The following is a 19,970-nucleotide window of genomic DNA, read 5'->3' as shown; positions in this document are numbered from 1 at the left end:
GTCTTTGCGATGATTTTCTAAATACACCTCCGATTTTGGGGTGAGTCAAAAGACTTACCAATGCTACTAGGGATGCTATCCATTTCTATGCTGATTTTGCTGCTCACTTGGGACTAATTTTGATTTTCCCATTATTCTGTAATTCCCTATTATGATACCTTCATGGCATTGTCTCCATGCTTTTTGCGTTTATTATTTCTGAACCACACCTTTTGTAATAAATCTTTTACATCTAAACTAGAGCTCAATTCTTGAGTGGGCACTTATTTACTTGACAGCATTTTGTTATTCGGTGGAGTGCCTTAACCTGGGGACTCAATGCCCATGAAATTGAGGTTTACAGCTGTCTCTGATTGACTCGGGTGAGTTATTGAGGTAAATATTTTGGTCTGTACAGATGCAGGGGTTACTCTGTACCTACATTATCTACTTCAGCAGCAATGAGAATTCTCACAGGATGCATCTCATATCAGGCAGCTGCAACAAAGTCCCTCTGATAACGCTGCAGGTGTGCTGGACAGCACTTCAACTTGTAGTTTTTCAAGCAGTTGCCACATGCATCGAGCAGGAGGACCAGGTGACTCTCCACAATTTGATTCGGTGCTGGTTTCACTCTTTTTAAAAAAAATCTTTTTATTAACAAAGCTCAAGAGACCATACAGTACAAGACAGTTCCATAAGTCCATACATGGAGAGACCACAGAAATCAAAATAAAGCCAGCTATAGAGGTTCTTCCCGTCAATGCTTGTTAATTTTGCATGAAAACAACTAGGGCACTCCAAGACCTCTGTACGTGAACACTTCATGATGACGGGATTCCGTCCTTTAAATATATCTTTAACAACATACATTTTTCTTGGATGTGTTGATCAGGTTACAAAATTCTTGCCCTCAGTGAGTCGCGCTTGCTCAGTGAAACAAATATTGACAAATCCAATAGGTCTCGTCTACACAAAAGATACAGGCTTGGTCAAAGTTTTGTTTAGCCAAGTTGTACAGAAGCACAACTGCCATGCAGCATGGCTGAAAGCAAAGTGAAGCATTGGCATAGCCAATAGTTCTCCCCTTTGGGATGTTATAATTTTTTAGTTATGTTTTATATTATTGTATGTGCCTTGTGAGACGGGCAACTCCGGCGTATTTTCTTAAACACGCCCCTTACCGGCGGCTCATGGTAGGCTCATTCCACTGGTCGGCTGAGAGAGTCAAATAAGGTGTGAACCAGCAAGTCTATCAGCAGCTCCAGCAAAGCATGCGGACATCTTTGAATGGAAATCATCCAAAAGAAGCATCCACCAGGCAATATAAACATATATTTTTTTAATTTCAGATTTCATTAGGTTCTTCGCAAAATGACTTCAAGAGTCACAATATCTACAGAAACACACTGTATTAAGGCACCTGTTAAGTCTAGCAATATTTTAAAACATATAATTTACAATAACTTCTCAGCTAGCTCACACTCGGGAAGCTTTTACCTTGCCTACTATTGGTTAATCAATTGACCTTTCCATCCCGCCCCGGCAGCTTATGAGCACGATCAAAGTGCAGGCTGCTGTTCCGGTGCACCGCAGTGAGGCAGGTACGTCACGACTACAACTCCCTTCTGCCTGTCTTAATTTACAGCACAAATGGCTTCATACGCCACTGGAATAGCGCAAGCTACACTGACTGCATAGAAAAGAACCAAAAGTTTTACTCAGGCAGGCTGAGAGCATGGGTGATTTCCAATTCCAACATCATTAATACAATTGTTTCGGATGTTACTCTGACGTGACAACTCATGAATAATGCATGCCACAAATACACACGGTTCAGTACATCGGCCAGTTAAAATAAATAAATGAGTAAATACAACATCTCTGCGTCAACTACCGTTCACTCAAGCTCACAGACAACTGCCAAACCCATATTGAATTAGCCTTGCGCAACAAAATAACTGCTAACGCCTCATTGTTGCTGATGCGAACTAATACGGAGTTCTAGAAGTTTTCCAAATATGTATATAATAAATTTAAGGTTACAAACATCAATTGTCTCATTTTCAGAATCACAATGTACATTTCTTGATTTGTAGGTGGCAATGACTACAAACAGGAGTTCTATGAAAGTTAAAGGAGAAGACAAAGAGATCAACTAAACTTGTGCCAAAGCGCACATTTACCCATGAATAGCTGTGCTCTTCTGACCCTGGACTCCTGCAGAATTTGGGCTGTGCGTGTGCTGGGGTGAATGTATGACATTGTTCTGCATTCTGTCCATCAATTGTTGTTTTTGCATTTGTCGCCCTGAGTGGGAAGGGTATGCCCAGACGTGGGTCCCTTGCTCTCCATGCCACTGGAATCAAGCTATCCTGGCTGAAGAGGGGTGAAACCCCGAAACCGGTCCTAGGATGCTTGTTTCCAGTCCAGGGAGGACCTGGCTTGGCAGTTCGGGCTGGACTGTTCCCATGAGGCACAGGGTCAAGACTGATTTGCATATGGCTGGGTTCAAACTGGAACGGCATGGTGAGCAAAAAAACAATGGATTTAGGCCCAGATCTCTGTACTGGGGTGAATGTATGACATTGTTCTGCATTCTGTCCATCAATTGTTGTTTTTGCATTTGTCGCCCTGAGTGGGAAGGGTATGCCCAGACGTGGGTCCCTTGCTCTCCATGCCACTGGAATCAAGCTATCCTGGCTGAAGAGGGGTGAAACCCCGAAACCGGTCCTAGGATGCTTGTTTCCAGTCCAGGGAGGACCTGGCTTGGCAGTTCGGGCTGGACTGTTCCCATGAGGCACAGGGTCAAGACTGATTTGCATATGGCTGGGTTCAAACTGGAACGGCATGGTGAGCAAAAAAACAATGGATTTAGGCCCAGATCTCTGTACTGGGGTGAATGTATGACATTGTTCTGCATTCTGTCCATCAATTGTTGTTTTTGCATTTGTCGCCCTGAGTGGGAAGGGTATGCCCAGACGTGGGTCCCTTGCTCTCCATGCCACTGCAATCAAGCTATCCTGGCTGAAGAGGGGTGAAACCCCGAAACCGGTCCTAGGATGCTTGTTTCCAGTCCAGGGAGGACCTGGCTTGGCAGTTCGGGCTGGACTGTTCCCATGAGGCACAGGGTCAAGACTGATTTGCATATGGCTGGGTTCAAACTGGAACGGCATGGTGACCAAAAAAACGATGGATTTAGGCCCAGATCTCTGTACTGGGGTGAATGTATGACATTGTTCTGCATTCTGTCCATCAATTGTTGTTTTTGCGTGCGTGTGCATGTGGCATGTGAAGGGAGGGTTGGTTAAAAAGAATGGCGCGAGAGAAGCGGGGGCAAGTGTGTCCGGCAGCACTAATTAAAAGCAGATGGTGACACGACCCCGAACAGATGGCGCCCCTGCTCGTAGCCGTAGGCCGTGGCCGGATACATTTCCTGGGAAAGGTGGGACATGCCCCGCCTTTGCCCAATTGCGTGCTGTCTTTTTAGAAAGACGCACGCAAAGCTCAACAGAAAAAATGCTAAAAAAAAACACACGCACGAGCTTGTGAAAAGTCCAGAGTGATTCCCAGAGGTCGTTTCCCTAGAGCAGCGCATGCGCGCTGTGCTAGGCTCGACCTAAAAAGGCTATGATGCGGTTAGCGCTGGCCACATTTTGGCTATGCTGCACAGGAACCACTCTTCAGTACAACATAGATAAAACAAATTGACAAAGCCAGTAGCTGTTGCATAGGCGAGACCAACTGGCTTCACCAATGCTTGTAACTATTTAGATATATTAAAACCATGATTGTTCATGCATGTAGCTATAGCAGTTATTTTGCAGTCCCTCTGTCTGTATTTTTACATATGACGTTCACTGTGGAAGATGTATTAATTTCCTAAATATTCAGGGCACAGACAGACTTAATGCACTACTGAGCAAAAAAAAACATTATTCACAATGCGTTTCCGATTGAACCATTGCTCTTTTGATTAAGTATTCCCCTGTCTCCTAGAAATACAGGTCATCCTCATTGTGTGTAATGGTTGCCACAACATGTCCGACCACGATATAGATACAAGACCCGGAACAAAAGGAAGAACCTAGATGTTCAGAAGGGGAGAATTATCAAGAGCAGCAAAATAAGGGTGCAAAAAGGTCTTCTTCGTGGATGAACATTAAACAAATTGACCATTTATTAAACAAAGAAGATGCTTTATTCATCATTCACAAAATATTTCCTAATAAACTAGACAAATGGGCAAGTGAATAATAGATACAAATTCAAGTAAGATTGAAAACGCTTATGCAGGTTTCCCTAATGCATTATAAGTACTGCATATCCATGAGCATTACGTGCAATTTAAATTCATCTTGGTAATATGGATATTGATGCATTTGCCCAAAAAAATGAACTATCGTTCTTATTAATAGAATCGTCAATCTTAACTGGATGTCTACCTCAACACGCAAGTACGTAGTCAGGCAGGCCCTGCGACCTAGGCCCAGGTTTTCTGATTAATAGGTCACAGGTAGGAGGGTGTATTGCACTCAGGCAAACACTCGGGTAGGAAACTCTTGATCAATTCCGCAGATAGGCGCATCGACATTACAATGGTCAGTGGAGATTGCCCCAATAAAACGAACATGGTCGGTGGGGGTAGGTACTCCTAAGAACATCTTAAAGTCACATGCCACATGAGTAAGGAACACTTAGCCAATCAGGGCCAAGCTCATGTAGCTCCCCATGTCGGACATCTCGATGCACACACCACTGGCCACACTGTAACCACACTGGTCAAGACCCACAATTGACCATTAATTTATGACCTTAAAGGCAGCAACTAACATTCCTCACCATATACGGTAGTCCGGAAATCTTTTATGGCTGCTGTAATATTGTATTTAAAGACGCTTCAAACTCGATGTTAATGGAGACAGTCCTCAGACCCAGTGCCTGTAACTGTTCTCCCGGCTACACTGTTTAATTAAACAAACTGTTCCTGTTTTGCCAAATGTCGCTCGTCTTCTGTTGTTTAAGGAAAACTGATTCAAGCAACATTTTGGTGAGCTAGATAAGAGGATTGGGAACTTATTTCCGACTGCAGCCAAAGGAAATTGACCCCACCCGGACGGATTCACGTTGCGCAGCGAGAAAGGTGGACAGGCACCGCAATTAATTGGACGTTCTACTGAATCCCAAAGGTGGAGGTCCTTCCTGAATCCGCCGTCAAAGAGGGTAAGAGACTACATCCGAACATAGCATACTGTAAAAGTATTTGGCGTATGGCACACTGTGAAAAGGTAACTTAAACGCCCTGCCACTGATGGGGTATGGCATATTACCTATTTTATATGTCCCAACTTTATCAGTCATAAAGCGGCCTCGGAGGCGTTCCAGCAGAAGTCACTTTTGTTTGATAGCTGACCTCTAGCTTTGAATACAGTGTATTACTGTGTATAGCTCTTGATAACTCCCAGGACGCTGTTTTTTTGTGACATAGCTAATCCTGATTGGGTGGAATTGACACCTCAGTCATATAGTTTTTGAGTTCAATGTTGTCCCAGGGCTAAACTGGTTTCATAACACTTGTAGTATTTTAAAGGAGTGTGGGAGGTGTATCTAGCTTGACCCTGGGCGCTACAGGGTGGACTTTTTATAGAGAAATCTTAGACCCAGGTAACTGGGTGTAACTTGTTTATGGCAATGAGGGGCTGGTGATTCAATAGTTATTACTAACGTGTCTGTGATTACCACCATTGTCTAGTAGCGAATAGTGACAGACTATCCAGCTCACTTAGGAAAGTGTTCCACGCTAGCCTTCTGTTGCTAGTGGATAAATTGAAAAGAACAACTACGTTTGTTTTAACAAAGTAATTTTTTCTGTTGACAGCCATTGAAATGTGTTATTGTATATGATGATATTGCCTTGATCTGAAAATAATATCACGTGACAATTTGAGTTTATGCAGAATTTATTCTAACACATAGCATATTTGCCCTGTGTTAGAGTGCTACATATACAGGCTATTCATGGTTTGTTAAAATGCTTGTTTGAACTGTTTTAATGTGAAAAGTGTAAGAGCTGAGCTCATAGTACGTAACTTGTACTAGTGCACCACATACAAATTGCCCCTACGATGTGACAAACCAAAATTAGGACGACATCAATTCAATTGTATTATCCAAATTACCAAAATTGTCATGGATTCCCCACTAAAGCACATGGAGACTGGGTTTCCCAAACAAATAAAAAGACCTATTAGGTTTGCCTAGAGTGGCATTTACACACGAAGGCACACCCATTTCCTTGACCTAAGGAGAGATCATTTGACACAAACACAATTGAGCACACTAAAACACATAATAAAAACATATCCGGTCAAAAAAGAGACTAAAGGGAGGCTACCTGTGGGCTATCTTTGAAGAGGTTCAACCTGATAACACCATGATGTGGATAGCAAGCAATGCATCAGCACCTCCTCCGCCATATGCAGAGATGGACATGCTCACACCCACTCCCCCTGCATTAGGATATTAAAAGGCAATAGTTGTAGAAGTCGACGAACCCCCCCCACAATAGATGGTCAGACCGAGAAATCTAAAACCAAGCCAGCCAAGACGCCTCCAACATACCCCACTTTTCCAGGAAAGGTCTTCAAAAGCTCGATTCCCATCCACCACACTCGACTCATTGCACCTCAAAGGCGGGTAAAATACACATTCCTACTAAGTCAGGCTTGTGCAAAAGTGTGTCAGGGAAGTTTGTGGCAGTCCATGGCAGTGATATAGCGAGCTCAGGATATGAAGGGAGCCCCAGCCCCCCGGGAACCGATGACAAGGGTGGGGTCACAGGGTTTACCCAGGGAGCCAAGGAGGGTACGGAAAGCGAATCTGAGGGTAAAGATAGACTGACTAAGGCAGCATGCGACTCTGAGCAAAGAGAACAAGCCAGACGGCGCGAAGAAGAGAGGCACGATGGGTGGCTCAAGATAGAAAAGGCATGTAAGAGGGAGTTTGAGCAAGGCTAGAAGGCAGTGCACTCTCCTCATGAGAGAAGCGCAGCCAGGTACAGGAAGCCACGCTGGGAAGAGTCAGAGGTCGATGAAAGGCTGTTAGCAGGGCTCAGAGCAACCTCGTACAGGCATAGGAAAGGGGTTGACCAAGAGATAAAGGAACAAGGCAGCCTGGTACTTACTCATCCGGGAGGGAGAAAAAACAAGATTGCAGCAGTGCATGCACATGAGGGGAATAGTGATGAAGATGCGCATTGCTCCTCACGGGTGAAAGACAAAGATAGGCAAACCCCAAGGGAGATAATGGCTAAGAGGGAAGGCAAGATCTTTGTGTACCCATTGTGCAACTTGTTAGCTGACTGGACTGAAGAGAGTGGCCACTATGGCAGGCCTTGGCCAATGGATTGATCGATTGAGCCAGATGATATGGCGGTGGTGTAGAACTGCATCAGGCATGAAGGAGGAAATCTGAAGTTAGACTTCCTCTACATGCAGCGATGCCTTGTGAGACGGGAGCGCGATCTCGAGGGTTGACCTGTAGAGTCACCTAGTATGAAAGTGTGCGAGTTACTACAGAAGGGCACAATTGGGATTGGATACGTGACATGGGCCCAGATGGACAAAGAGGGGTTGAGAACCAAATTACCGCCATTGCTGGATGGGGCAGGGAAGTAGATTACATGCTTCGAGAAGAACTCCGTAGGTATAAACCTAGCGATAGGAATTATCAAGAGTCTTCTAAACAGTCTAATTGGGGAACAACCGAACAGGGTGATAGCCCGAGCTTGCATTTCAGCAATCACGCTAACAGATACCCAGCATGATGGAGCTGCATTTAATATGCACCGGATCTGGACTGCCCTAAGGGAATTATTCCCTGACCTCCCAGATGTAGGAGGACTTATGGGAGAGACCATGAAGCCAGAGGAAAGCATAAACAATTTCTTGAATAGAATGAGGGGGAGATGGGGACAGGAAACCGGACAGCTGTGGACCGATAAAGGCCCACAAGTCACATTTTTCTACAATATTCTTAAAAAAGGGTTACCCACCGACATAAAAAGTGGGCTGACCACCAAACTCTGGTCAGAGAAACAAGGTCGCATACTCCACTACAACGGAAATAAACAAGAAAAGGATAGAGAGAAGTCAGAGAAGTAGGCCCTAAGAGACACTGCAAAACTTGTATAACACAAGTTGAAAAAGACTGCACTTGACGGGACAGCGATGGTCACCACTGTACAAATGGCACCAGTCACAATAGGGGCTCACACTGCAAAACTTTAGAGGTTATCAAGCAGGCAGTCTAGGAGCACAACCAAATTATGGTAGTGGAGGCCAGGAGGGCTGGTAGCAACCAGACCCTAATGAGTGCTACTATTGCCACAGGTGGGGTCACCTGGTAGAAAGGTGCCAAATGAAGGCATACCGTGAACAGCAGAAACAGCAGAGGTCAGTAAACCGGGGCCGCCTACCATAAACTACCACAAATGCACCTCTTCAGTACCAAGCACAGGGTAATCAGAACATGCCCTATGCTTAGCAGCAGGGAGGTCCGCCGGTCGCCTCACAACAGCAGCAGAGGTCCACAAATTGGGCAAACTAGTGGCAGCAGCAGCCACAGACAGGGAACGCAGAGCAACTGGGACCGGGGCCATAACCCTAGCAGGGAAGGGTGACAGTGTGGGGAGAAAGCACCTTCTCACAATCACTAAACCAAACTCAACAGTAAGTAGACAAAGACAGGAGATAATAAATAATATCAATTGACCTAACCTCAGGAGTACAGCCCTGATAGCGAAGACAAACAGCATCCACCTTGCCTCCTTTCTGGAACAGAGAGGAAAAAATACTACAGGCAATAATTCGGAGATCCAAAAGATTTACTTATTTCCAGGAACTCAGGGATATTGTTGGCCATGTCGACCGGATAGCCGCACCATGTCCAGGTATAAATGATGAGTCTATGGAAACACAGAACAGCACGGTTTGCCCAAAGCGCCCCACAGAAAACTAGGCCCCACTCTGCTGGCTGTCTCCCCAGGGACCGGTTGGCTGGCCAAACCCACAGGGGCAGGGCAGTCTTATGAGGGGGCAGAGCAAGAAAGAAAAAAAGCAATGTAAAATATATATCAGTGTGGAGAGTATGCACCCAGGTCCCGCAGCCAAAGACTAAGGGGACGTACTCAAATCACCAGGTCAATAGATCTCCATCTCCTCGGGCCTCACGCCCAAGCCTGACATTTCCTTCATGGCGTGCAGTTCCAACAGCACCCCCAAATTGCTCCGCAAGCCTATAGTGCAATGAGGCCTCCCTTTCAGCTATGAACGAAGCCCATCCTTGGTGTCGGAAACCTTCACAGAAGACTCCCAGGGGACCTAAACCAGAATCTACATTATCACAACAAATGTTATGTATATTTCTGTGTATATGTACCCTCTGTCTACTGTGGGTAGTCCTACACCCACTTACCATTAAGGAACTGCTGGGTCAAAAGAGATTCACAAATGGAGAACGACAGCACCTGCATAAGGACCTCTCGTACATCACCTACAATTGCACTAAATCGAACACTGGAATACCACATGCACTACATAGAACCCTCCGACACAACACTTCGTACCAACACATGACCTCAGTCAGATCCCAAGCATCAGCTAGGCCATGTTATGTCTGTTCACTAATCCCACATGTGATAGGCACAGATAGGCTTTACCTGTCCCAAGAGGTAGCTCAGAAAAGGCAAAGTGCCTCATTCACCTTTACTTATGTAGGATAAGGGCCAAGATCCAGTCTAACAAAATAGAACCTCATAGGGTCATTGGAAACCTGACCTAATACTCACCAACCCAACCTCGTTATGCCTCTTCACTGAACCCAAGATATACAAACCAAACTGGATAGAATGTGTAGGAAGGGCGCCATAGGGGAAGACACTGTTTAGTCCCATGATTTCCCAGAGAAGATATTCTTGGAGGTAGCAAAACTCCCAACTCAGTGCACAAACACATCCGCTCCAGCATTTACCTGTGGATCGAGGGTGGCCATTAGCGTATTGGGGGCGGTCTTCTTTAACTACAAGTTGTATTCCGATGTGGGGTTCCTATGTAGGGCCGTCCAGCTCGGGGATAAAAAGGGGAATGGATCACTAGTTGGAGGGTTCAATGAAAGTATGGCTAATCCTTGTCAACAAATCTGGGACACCGAGGTGGGTGGATACACTTGACTAGAAGGGAAGGGTTAACCCCTGATTGTACGGAAACTTACACTAAATTCCTTATGTTTCAGAGGAAAAGGGACACTTCCAAAGGGCATGAATGCTAACTGCGGAGTGATTTTGCACATTCCAGATATGCACTTGGCCACCTCGACGCTGATGGATTTGTCCTGGCAGTGTGGTGAACTCACATGAACCAAACTGTTTCTGGTTGAAGGGGACTGTGCTCCCTTGTGACCTAGCACACCCCGACCCTGGACATTCTAGGAGAAGAACTAACAGAGTTGCACCAATCTTGCCAAAAGAGAGTGGTAGACTATTTTGGCTGAGCTCAGTTCAAAGACATTCCAGAAGAATTCACGCTGTTCACGGAAGCACAGCTGGGGGTAGGTGGGTGGATACCCTTCTTCACCCTACAGACAAAAGCAAAAACCCGCTTGCTTCAGATCATCCGGTGACCACAGTGTTGCACAAACCTTGCCAAAAGAGAGTGGTAGACTATTTTTGCTGAGCTCATTTCAAAGACATTCCAGAAGAATTCACGCTGTTCACAGAAGCACAGCTGGGGGTAGGTGGGTGGATACCCTTCTTCACCCTACAGACAAAAGCAAAAACCCGCTTGCTCCAGATCATCCGGTGGGAAATGCTCAATTCGATGAACAGCATTGAGCTCAGCCTCAATACGATCAAGGAAGAAATGCAAGCCATCCGCCTCATGTTAATGCAGCACCGATATGTGCTGGACTTAATGACCACAATAGAGGGAGGAATCTGCGCAAGACAGGCACCACCTGTTGCACATTTATTCAAGTGAACAATATGGACAATGGAACATTGACACTTGCCATCCAAGCACTGCATACCTTACCAAGAAGTATATGTGAAGAAGTAAGTGCCCCTGAGCAGGAGTGGTTCTCAAATTGGTTCTCCTGGCTCACACAGTGGATATCCAGTCTGTGTAAATCACTGTTAACAGTTATCATTGTGTTTCTATTGGTTTGGGGGTTGTTCAATTGAGGATCACCTGCGGTAAAAAAAACAGTACTCAAACTAGATAAAATGCAAGCAATTAGAAAGTTTGTCATAGTCAAGAGCGAGCAGAGGGAACAGCAGGACCCAAATAATGGTGCAAAAGCATGAGTTAGATAGTGTAGTTGAAGAATCAACTAGAGGGGGAAATGTTAGTATGGATATTACAGTGTTTGCCCACAAAAATAAACTATCGTCCCTATTAAAAGAATCATCCGTTCTGAACTCAACATCTACCTTGAGACGCAGGTACGTGGTCAGGCAGGCCCTGCGACTAGGCCCGGGGTTACCGATTGATGGGTCACAGAAGGGGAGCGGGGGTGCATAACTGTCAGGCAAACACTCGGGAAAGAAACTCTTGATCAATTCCACAGATAGCCACAGCGACACTACAATGGTCTATGGAGTTACCCTAATAAAACACACATGGTGTGAGTACGCATGCCTAAAAATACCATAAAGTCAGATGTCACATGAGTTAGGAACACTTAGCCAATCAGGGCACAGCACATGTAGTGAACACCCAATCCCCATGCCGGATATACGGACACATACATCACTGGCCCCACTGTGACCACACAGGTCAAGACTCACCTGCAGTTACCATTTACCGTTAATTTATTACCCTAAAGGCAGCAACCAACATTCATATATAGTATGCCGGAAATCTTTTATGGCCGTTGTAATGTTGTATTTAAAGAAGCTTCAAACTCGATTTAAATGGAGACAGTCCTCAGACCTAGTGCCTGTGACTCTGGGTTGCACTGTTTAATTAAACAAACTGTTCCTGTTTTCCCATACGCCTCTTGTCTTCTGTTTTTAAAGGAAATCCGATTCAAACAACAACCTAGGGCCTTAAAGATCTGAAATAAATAGGTGGCTTACCTGTTGCAGATCTGCAAGGGAATACAGGTGAATCTGCTGGAGAAGATACTCCCGGGGAAAAATTCTGCAAATATCAAGGTAAATGCTTGTGATTATTGATATATGGAGAACACAGCTTTCCCTAAAGATAGGAAGAAATAGGAAACAATAAACTGGTCGAAGTAGTGGACAAAGATTCAAAGAAAAGACACCAGGACATCGTGTTAGATGTACTGATTGTTTGAATTACTTCAATTTCAACAAAAAGACTACCTAACACCGTAGGATCGCATTTGAAAAGGGGTGAGGGAGCTTACCAGAGGTCACTTCGGGGCCCTAGAAAACACAATACATCTGTGGCATGCAGACGTTTATTAACAAAAAGAAGGCAGATTTAGTTAAATGTCAATTCAAAACACTTTTTTATTTATTGAAATTTTTTATAGTATACCATAACATATACGTACCATAATAATACATCAACACGAATTCAGGCAAGTCCATCGTTTGACATTGCAGTGTAAATTTACATTGTCCAATCCATTAAGTACAGCACCTTCTACCCACGTTTATCCACACTTTTATATAATGATAATCACTTATTTATAGAATGTTGGGCCTCCGAATGAGATAACAAATAATCCGTAAGGGGTGACCAATAATCCCTAGGTGTGGAGCTAGACGGAAGTTCTTCTTCGTAAGTTTTCAACATGTCTTTACAATATATCATATCCGTTAGCCAAAGTTTGCTGCTAGGGCAGTTCTTACTATCCCAACACACGGAGACACGGCGTTTCGCTAACAATAGAGCTATCGTGCAGAAATTCTTCAGAGACCGCAAGTGCTTCACTTGATCTAATAGACAAAGTTGTATCGTGCATTCCATTATATTCTCCAACATTTTACCCGTAAGATCTACTACTTCCTCCCAATATTCCCTAACCTTGGTACATTCCCACGCTAGATTAATAAAATCAGCATTGTGCGTACCGCAACGTTTACATCTTGCGTCTTCTCTTAATCTGCATTTGTGCAATTTCAGAGGAGTGTGGTACATTTGATGTAAGTATTTATAATGTATTATTTTGAGGTTACCATTAGGGGTTAGCATTTCAGTTAAAGCACAACAAGCAGACCACTCAACCTCGTCTAGTGGTGTAATCAAATACCCATTCCATCTTTCTCTAGCTTTAAGGGTGTTGTCTGCTATGTCCGCCTGCAATAATTTGTATAGTTTTGAGACTAAATGTGCGTTACTTGGATTAGTAATAACCAGTTGAAGGGCAGACAATGTAGGTGGCTCTGCCGGAAAATGTTGATATAAGTGCTTGATGGCCCCTCTTAGTCTGTGGTATGTGAATTTAAATAATAATGACTGATTATGTATAAAACTGAGATAAGTTGTCTCCAGGAACACTCCATGGTTATAGAGATCCCCCATTGTATCCAGCCCTACCGGTTGGAGCAGGTGCATACCTGCTTCTTCCTGTGTCACTTATAGGTCCTGATGATGGCGGAGTGGCATTGCAGGTGCATATAGTGGGAACGTATGTGCCAATACACCCATGCGTTGCCATGCTTCGTTGGTCGTGTGTATAGTGTTTATTTCATTTCTGGCTATGTGTGAGCGCTTATGTGTGACAATGTTTTGTAGTGGTATAGGGTGGGCGTTCCCGTCCTCAACCGCTACACGGGTCAAATATGGTACTGGGTGAAACCAATAGTGAGCGTATTGCGCCTGCGCACATAGATAGCATAATAAGAGGTCTGGTACCGCAAAGCCTCCTTTTATGTAGGGCAACATTAATGTTTTGAGTTCGATGCCCGCCCATATCAGCCGTGTTAGTAATGACTTTAGTTTTAGGAATACTGGGGCAGGTGGTGTTATAGGGATATTGTTAAATAAATACAGAAACTTTAGTAGTATCACCATTTTAACTATAGCTATCCTGTCCGCTAGCGATAGAGGGAGGTGAATCCAACGTTCTATTTGATCTTCTACTTTTGTTATTGTGGTACCATAATTTGCCTGTATTACTGTTGCTGGGTCTCGGTGGTACCAGATACCCAAGTATTTTACTAGTGCATCTTGCCATTCCAGTGGATAGTCTGTCATGTGTGGTTTTGCATGCCAGTGGTTCTAAAGCAATCGCGAATAACAGGGGTGATTGTGGGCATCCTTGCCTTGTGCCCCGGGTGATTGGTATCTGGTCCGATATATGCCTATTTACCTTTATGCGTGCCACTGGTTTGGTATATAGTATTCTGATCATTGCATGAGGACCGACGGCATGCCCATTTTAGTTAGCACCGTGAACAGATATGTCCATTCAACCGTATCAAAGGCTTTGGCAGCGTCCAGTAGTACAGCTGCTGCCTCCAAGTTGGGATTCAATTGGTGCGACAAAGCAAATAGTGTGCTGATATTATGTGATGTGGACCTTGTCGGAATAAAGCCCGATTGGTCAGGTAGTACTATATTTGTCATGAGGGGCTGCAATCTTTGTGCTATTATTTTCGCTAATATTTTTGCGTTCGTATTTATCAATCATAACGGTCGATATGATATGCACTGATCTGGTTCTTTGTCTGGTTTCAGCAGTGCGATTAATAATGCCTCACGTAATGTGGGAGGGAGTATACCCTTCTCATATGCATCTTCATACATGCCTGCCTGGTATGGGCATATCACTTCCTGGTATTCCTTGTAAAATTCGCCAGTGAAGCCATTTGGCCCTGGAGCTTTCCCATTAGGCAGGGACTTAATGCCAACTAGTATCTCTTCTTTTGTGATTGGTTGCGTAAGAACTCCCTCTGGTTGTCTGAGAGCCATGCTATAGCTATATCTTCCAGATAATCCATGACTTCCTTAGTATAAGCTGTGTCCCTAGAAGTATACATTTCTTTATATGTGTCCATAAAGGCTCCTAAGATGCCTTTGATGCTGTACTGTGTGTTACCCTGACTATCCTGTATTTTAAGAACTGTGTGCGATGGGCGATCAGTGTCTATTTTGCGTGCTAGTACACGCCCTGCCCTGCCCCCTTCACCAAATGTTCTGGCATTGCGTCTAAGGTGTATATATTTCAGCTCGGCCGCAACGTAGTCCTGATATTCTGATACTGTGCTTCTGATGCTGGCAAGGGTGGCGGCATCTTGTGTGCGGTCATAGTCTTGTTCTAGATCTTTTAGCTTTTGTTCACATCTGATGAGTTGCTGCCTTATGTCTTTTAATACCCCTGCGTTTGTGCTGATACAAATACCACGAATTGTGGCCTTGAATGCCTCCCAGAGTATGCCAGCATCTTCCACGGAGTGTGTATTTAGGGAGAAGTAGTCTACTATAGCCTCCCTAATTGTTTCTTTATACAACGGATCCAGGAGAGCTTTATCATTAAATCACCTTGTATAGGGTGGTGGAGTATAGTTAGGGAGCGCTAGTGTAAGCAGAATTGGGTTGTGGTCCGACATCGTTTTCGGCAAATGTGTGATATCTTGTACCCATGTGCCGGCCATTTCTGTCACTAGCCAGTAATCTAAGCGTGACCAGCTGTTATGGATTGTGGAGGTGTGGGTGCTTACTAACTGCTGTGGGTTTCTTTCACGCCATACATCCACCATACAGAATTCTGCCATTCCATCATGCAACACTTTTGCCGCTTTCTTATGCAGCTCTTTCATGCACCCAGATCTGTCCAGGTGGTCATTAAGTGAGACATTTAAATCTCCTCCCCAGATTAGATCCATCTCAGGTAGTTCTCTCGAACCTTTCCATATTGCCTGAAAAAACTCAGGGTCGTCCATGTTAGGGCCATACACAGTTACCAGCCCCACATGATGCCCATGTAAATGTCCTGTAATTATAGCATACCTCCTCCCCTGCTCATCAGTTATAGTGTGTTCCACTTGAAACTGGACACCTTTTTTAATCAGTATAAGTACACCTCGTGAGTATGAGGAATATGATGAAGACAAGACTATCTCTGCCCATCGTCTACCAATCGTGTTTTTGCTTGACTTAGGTAAGTGAGATTCTTGGATCAGGTCTATTTCGACCTTATGTCTGTCCAAGTAAGCAAACAGCTGCCTTATTTTTTTGGGGTTATTAACACCCCTATGTTCCAAGTTAGCAGTCGGATTTGCAGTGACCTTTTATCGACGTTCATTAGAAGTGGTGCACGTTACCCCTGTTTGCGTCATTTAACTGGTCAATGTTGTGGTACATGTATCTCATGGATCGGACTCTATGAGGAATGATAACTGTCACGTCAGGTTGTGTTAATAAACACTCTGATTTGCCTGTGGAACAAAAACTACCCCATAACCCCCCACCCACTCTAGCATCGCAAAAATTCCAAAGACATACCCCCAAAACATAAACTTTTAACATTTCAACTGTGTAGGGGCGTACCCACATGGGGGTCGCTAGGTGCCCACATACTCATCCGTAGTGCGGATGTGGCCAGAAGTATATGTTAGTAGTTTGGCCGATGATGTGTTTAATTGAACACGTAGATATTGTAAAGTATCTTAATGGCCGGTTCATTTGCAAATCACTATATGTTATAGCATAGTGTGGTTTGATGCAAATCGTTAGGTCAGTATAAATTACAATGGATAAAACCAGCAGATTCCATCCTGTGGGTGCATATCTATACCCGCACAACAGTGTCTTATTGACGCAGTATCATTGTCCATAGTACTGGAGCTCCATGTTCTACTCACAACACATAGTCCAGTGTCTCATTGTTCGTGTTGAGAAGCGATTATCTTCAGCAATATTATACATAGAGTCAGTGGTTATCTCCTACCTTAGATGGGCCTGGATCAGTAGTTGAGTACTTTACCCTGTCCATATTTCTGGGGACTGCTGGTCCTCTCTGGAGCAAGAACATTCAGCGCTTTATAAGGTTAGTCCTCCTCTGAGCGTTGCGATGAGCTACTTTGGTCCGGGGTCCTTCTCCTCTGCGGTATCTGTTTCAAATAGTCCTGCACAGCACTCTGCGACGTGAAAATCTTGGTGCGACTTTCATGTACGATCTTTAGCCTAGATGGATAAAGCATTGCATACTCCATTCCCAGCTTGTGCAGCTTCTTTTTCACCATCAAGTATTCTCTACGTGCTGTCTGCACTGCCACAGTGAAGTCTGAATAGAAGGAGACATTGTTATTTTGGTAACATATATCCTGTTTGTCTCTTGCCAGTCTCAAAACTGTATCACAATCCCTGTAATTTAGAATGCGTGCTATAATGGGTCTTGGAGGTGCTCCTGGACGGGGCTTTGGCGCCAGCGTTCTATGAGCTCGCTCCACAATAAGCAAGGGCGAAAATGTATCCTCACCAAACACCTCTCGAAGCATAGACTCCACGTAATCTTCTAGTCGTCCAGTATTTGTGCTTTCCGGAATACCTACAATGCGTAAATTGTTGCGGCGGGACCTCGCCTCCAAATCTTCATTCTTATTTTTAATGCTCTCTAGCACCTTTATCCAGGTCTGCGCACTTCTTTGCTATATCGCTCGATGCATCTTCAACCGCCGATAGTCTTTGTTCTGCTGCGCCAATACGTTCCCCCTGTTTGTCCAGCATAGCAGCCATATTGTCCACTCTAGTTGTGAGGTTGTCTATCTTCTCATCTATATTTTGCACACTTTCTTGGATGGCATGCAGCGTTGCTTCCATTGCTGTATCTTTAGCTGGCGTGGTGTCCAACTCCGTGTCTGAGTGAGCAGATGTGGATTTGGTTTTGCCGCGTTGATCAAAGGACAGCTTCGGTTGTTGCCTGTCTGGCTTACCCATTTTCATATAGTGGTGATATGACACTGTAAAGGAGGGATTTTGCTGTTGTTGGTGTGGTTTTCTTATATCTCCAGATTCACTGCGAGTAGTGTGTCGCATTTGGAGCTCAGAATCACAGCTGTATTATTATAACCCCCACTTCTGTCTCACACGGTGTGGTCGCAGTTGCGCACTCTAGGGTACAGCACCAGATGTCCAATGTTAGCGTTAGGAACACTTACTATGCTCTACGATGTGGCTTCCACATTGTCTGTGTTGGAAAGCGTCTTGGTTGTGGCGTCTTTACAACTCCCGGCTCCAACATCACTGTGGTATCGGAATGTGATGTAATTTGAGGCAGGGGAAAGTCTGTGTAAAGTCCCTGTAAAAGCGTGAGGGTTCCACAACTTGTCAATACTCCCTCTGTGCTGCAATAAGCTCACCTGCACTGTGTTCACGACATGCTCCCTCGTCTGGCCATCTCAGGTGATTGTATGCTTTTGTGCTCCCGCTGCATTTCAGAGAGGTATAGATGTAGCCGATTAGTACTGCATTCCGTAGCGGGGCTAGACAAAATGGCCGCCGCGCAAGCCGGAACGTCTTTTGGGGACAGTCATCGGATCTCGAGTCATGCCAGGTGCTTCCGCCGTCATCTGTATTGGGTAGGGGCAAATTAAATGCTGCAAGAGCAGATAATCTTTTAAACAATGCGCGCGATTACATGTTATGCGTGCGTGCGTCAGTCAAGGTACAAGGTACCCTTGGGTGCTGGAAGCGCTGTTTGCTACTGGTGCATGCTGCTATTGCACAGCTCTGATGTGCTGTTTTTTAAACTTACCCCTTCGTTTTTCATTTGTATTTTACCTCATTTGTTTTGCTCTGTTTTTATTCTGTGGCATTGGATGTTCGAGCTATTTCCCCAGTCACGCATCTCTTGCACTCTAAATTGTTGTATCCACCGCTTTTAGAGCGGGTCCCTGCCCGGTAGAGCTCGATATTGCCGCCATATTGGGGGTAGGAAGGGCCGTTTTGGAGCGCCATTGTTGTTAGCGCTCTAGCGCTCCAGTGGTCAGGTCGGCAGCCTACTTAAATCCCATACTCAGGTGGGTCAGTCTGAACAAGGTACCCTTGGGTGCTGGAAGCGCTGTTTGCTACTGGTGCATGCTGCTATTGCACAGCTCTGATGTGCTGTTTTTTAAACATACCTCGTCCCTCAGCCCCACATTGTTCAATGTGTATATGGCCCCTTTGGCGGAGATAGTGGTCCCCTTTGGGGTCCAGCTTGTGAGTTACGCCGATGACACTCAGCTGGTGTTCTCCCTGAATCAGTTCAGACAGTCTCCGCTGCAGTTACGTAACTGTTTAGAAGCTGTGGCATGTTGGATGGATCAATCCCACCTTAAACTGAATGGCGGGAAAACAGAGCTACTGTTGGTGGGACGGCAGGCCTGCTTTGACAACGCGACCTTCTGGCCTTTGTGTATGGGGCCGGGCCCTATCTCTAATCCAGAAATTAAAAGCCTTGGGCTCTGGCTCGATACGGAGCTAACTTTTAGAACTCAGGCTAGGAAGGTTGCTGCCACCTGTTTTGGGATTCTAAAAACCTTGCGAAAAATCCTCCCACAACTGCCGGCAAGGGCCAGAAAAATCCTAATACAATCTCTGATCCTCTCCAGGATAGATTATGCGAACGCTCTGCATTTGAGAGTACCAGCCTCCACGACCAAACGGCTTCAAGTCGTTCAGAACGCGGCGGCAAGACTTCTAATGGGCGTCAATCACCGCACATCAGCTAAACCCGCCCTGAAATCTCTTCACTGGCTTCCGGTGAAAGAGCGGGTTTTCTTTAAATCTTTGTGTATGGCACATAAACTCCTCCACGGGAAAGGTCCTCCCATCTTGGAAAATTTGGTCATTCCTCACAAATCCCCTCTAAATCTTCGATCCAATGATCAGAACTTGGTAGTGATCCCTCGAATTAAGAGATCCCGTTCGGGTGGGCGTCTTTTTTCACTTAACGCCTCCAAACTTTGGAACTCCCTTCCTCTGATGCTTCGCCAGGAGCCTTGTCTGCTTGTGTTTCGGCAGAAGTTGAAAACC

General features: G+C 45.0%; 1 protein-coding gene across 7 annotated transcripts in view; it reads right to left on the bottom strand.

The window, feature by feature from the left end:
* Nucleotides 1-19,970, bottom strand: part of PLEKHM3 (pleckstrin homology domain containing M3) — a 520,667-nt gene that overhangs the window by 199,729 nt on the left and 300,968 nt on the right. For 3 of the 7 annotated variants that reach the window (XM_085648871.1, XM_085648875.1, XM_085648872.1), the window contains one exon: nt 12,113-12,233. In XM_085648871.1, coding sequence (XP_085504997.1) covers nt 12,113-12,233 — 121 coding nt within the window. Of the gene's footprint in view, nt 1-10,962; nt 11,223-12,112; nt 12,234-19,970 lie in introns of those variants that run through there. The other 4 variants (XM_085648873.1, XM_085648877.1, XM_085648876.1 and 1 more) reach the window with 3 other exon arrangements.

This window comes from Triturus cristatus, chromosome 3_2 (genome assembly GCF_964204655.1).
Source record: "Triturus cristatus chromosome 3_2, aTriCri1.1, whole genome shotgun sequence".
NCBI classification, from domain to species: Eukaryota; Metazoa; Chordata; class Amphibia; order Caudata; family Salamandridae; genus Triturus; species Triturus cristatus.
This window is presented reverse-complemented; position numbering and strand designations above follow the sequence as displayed.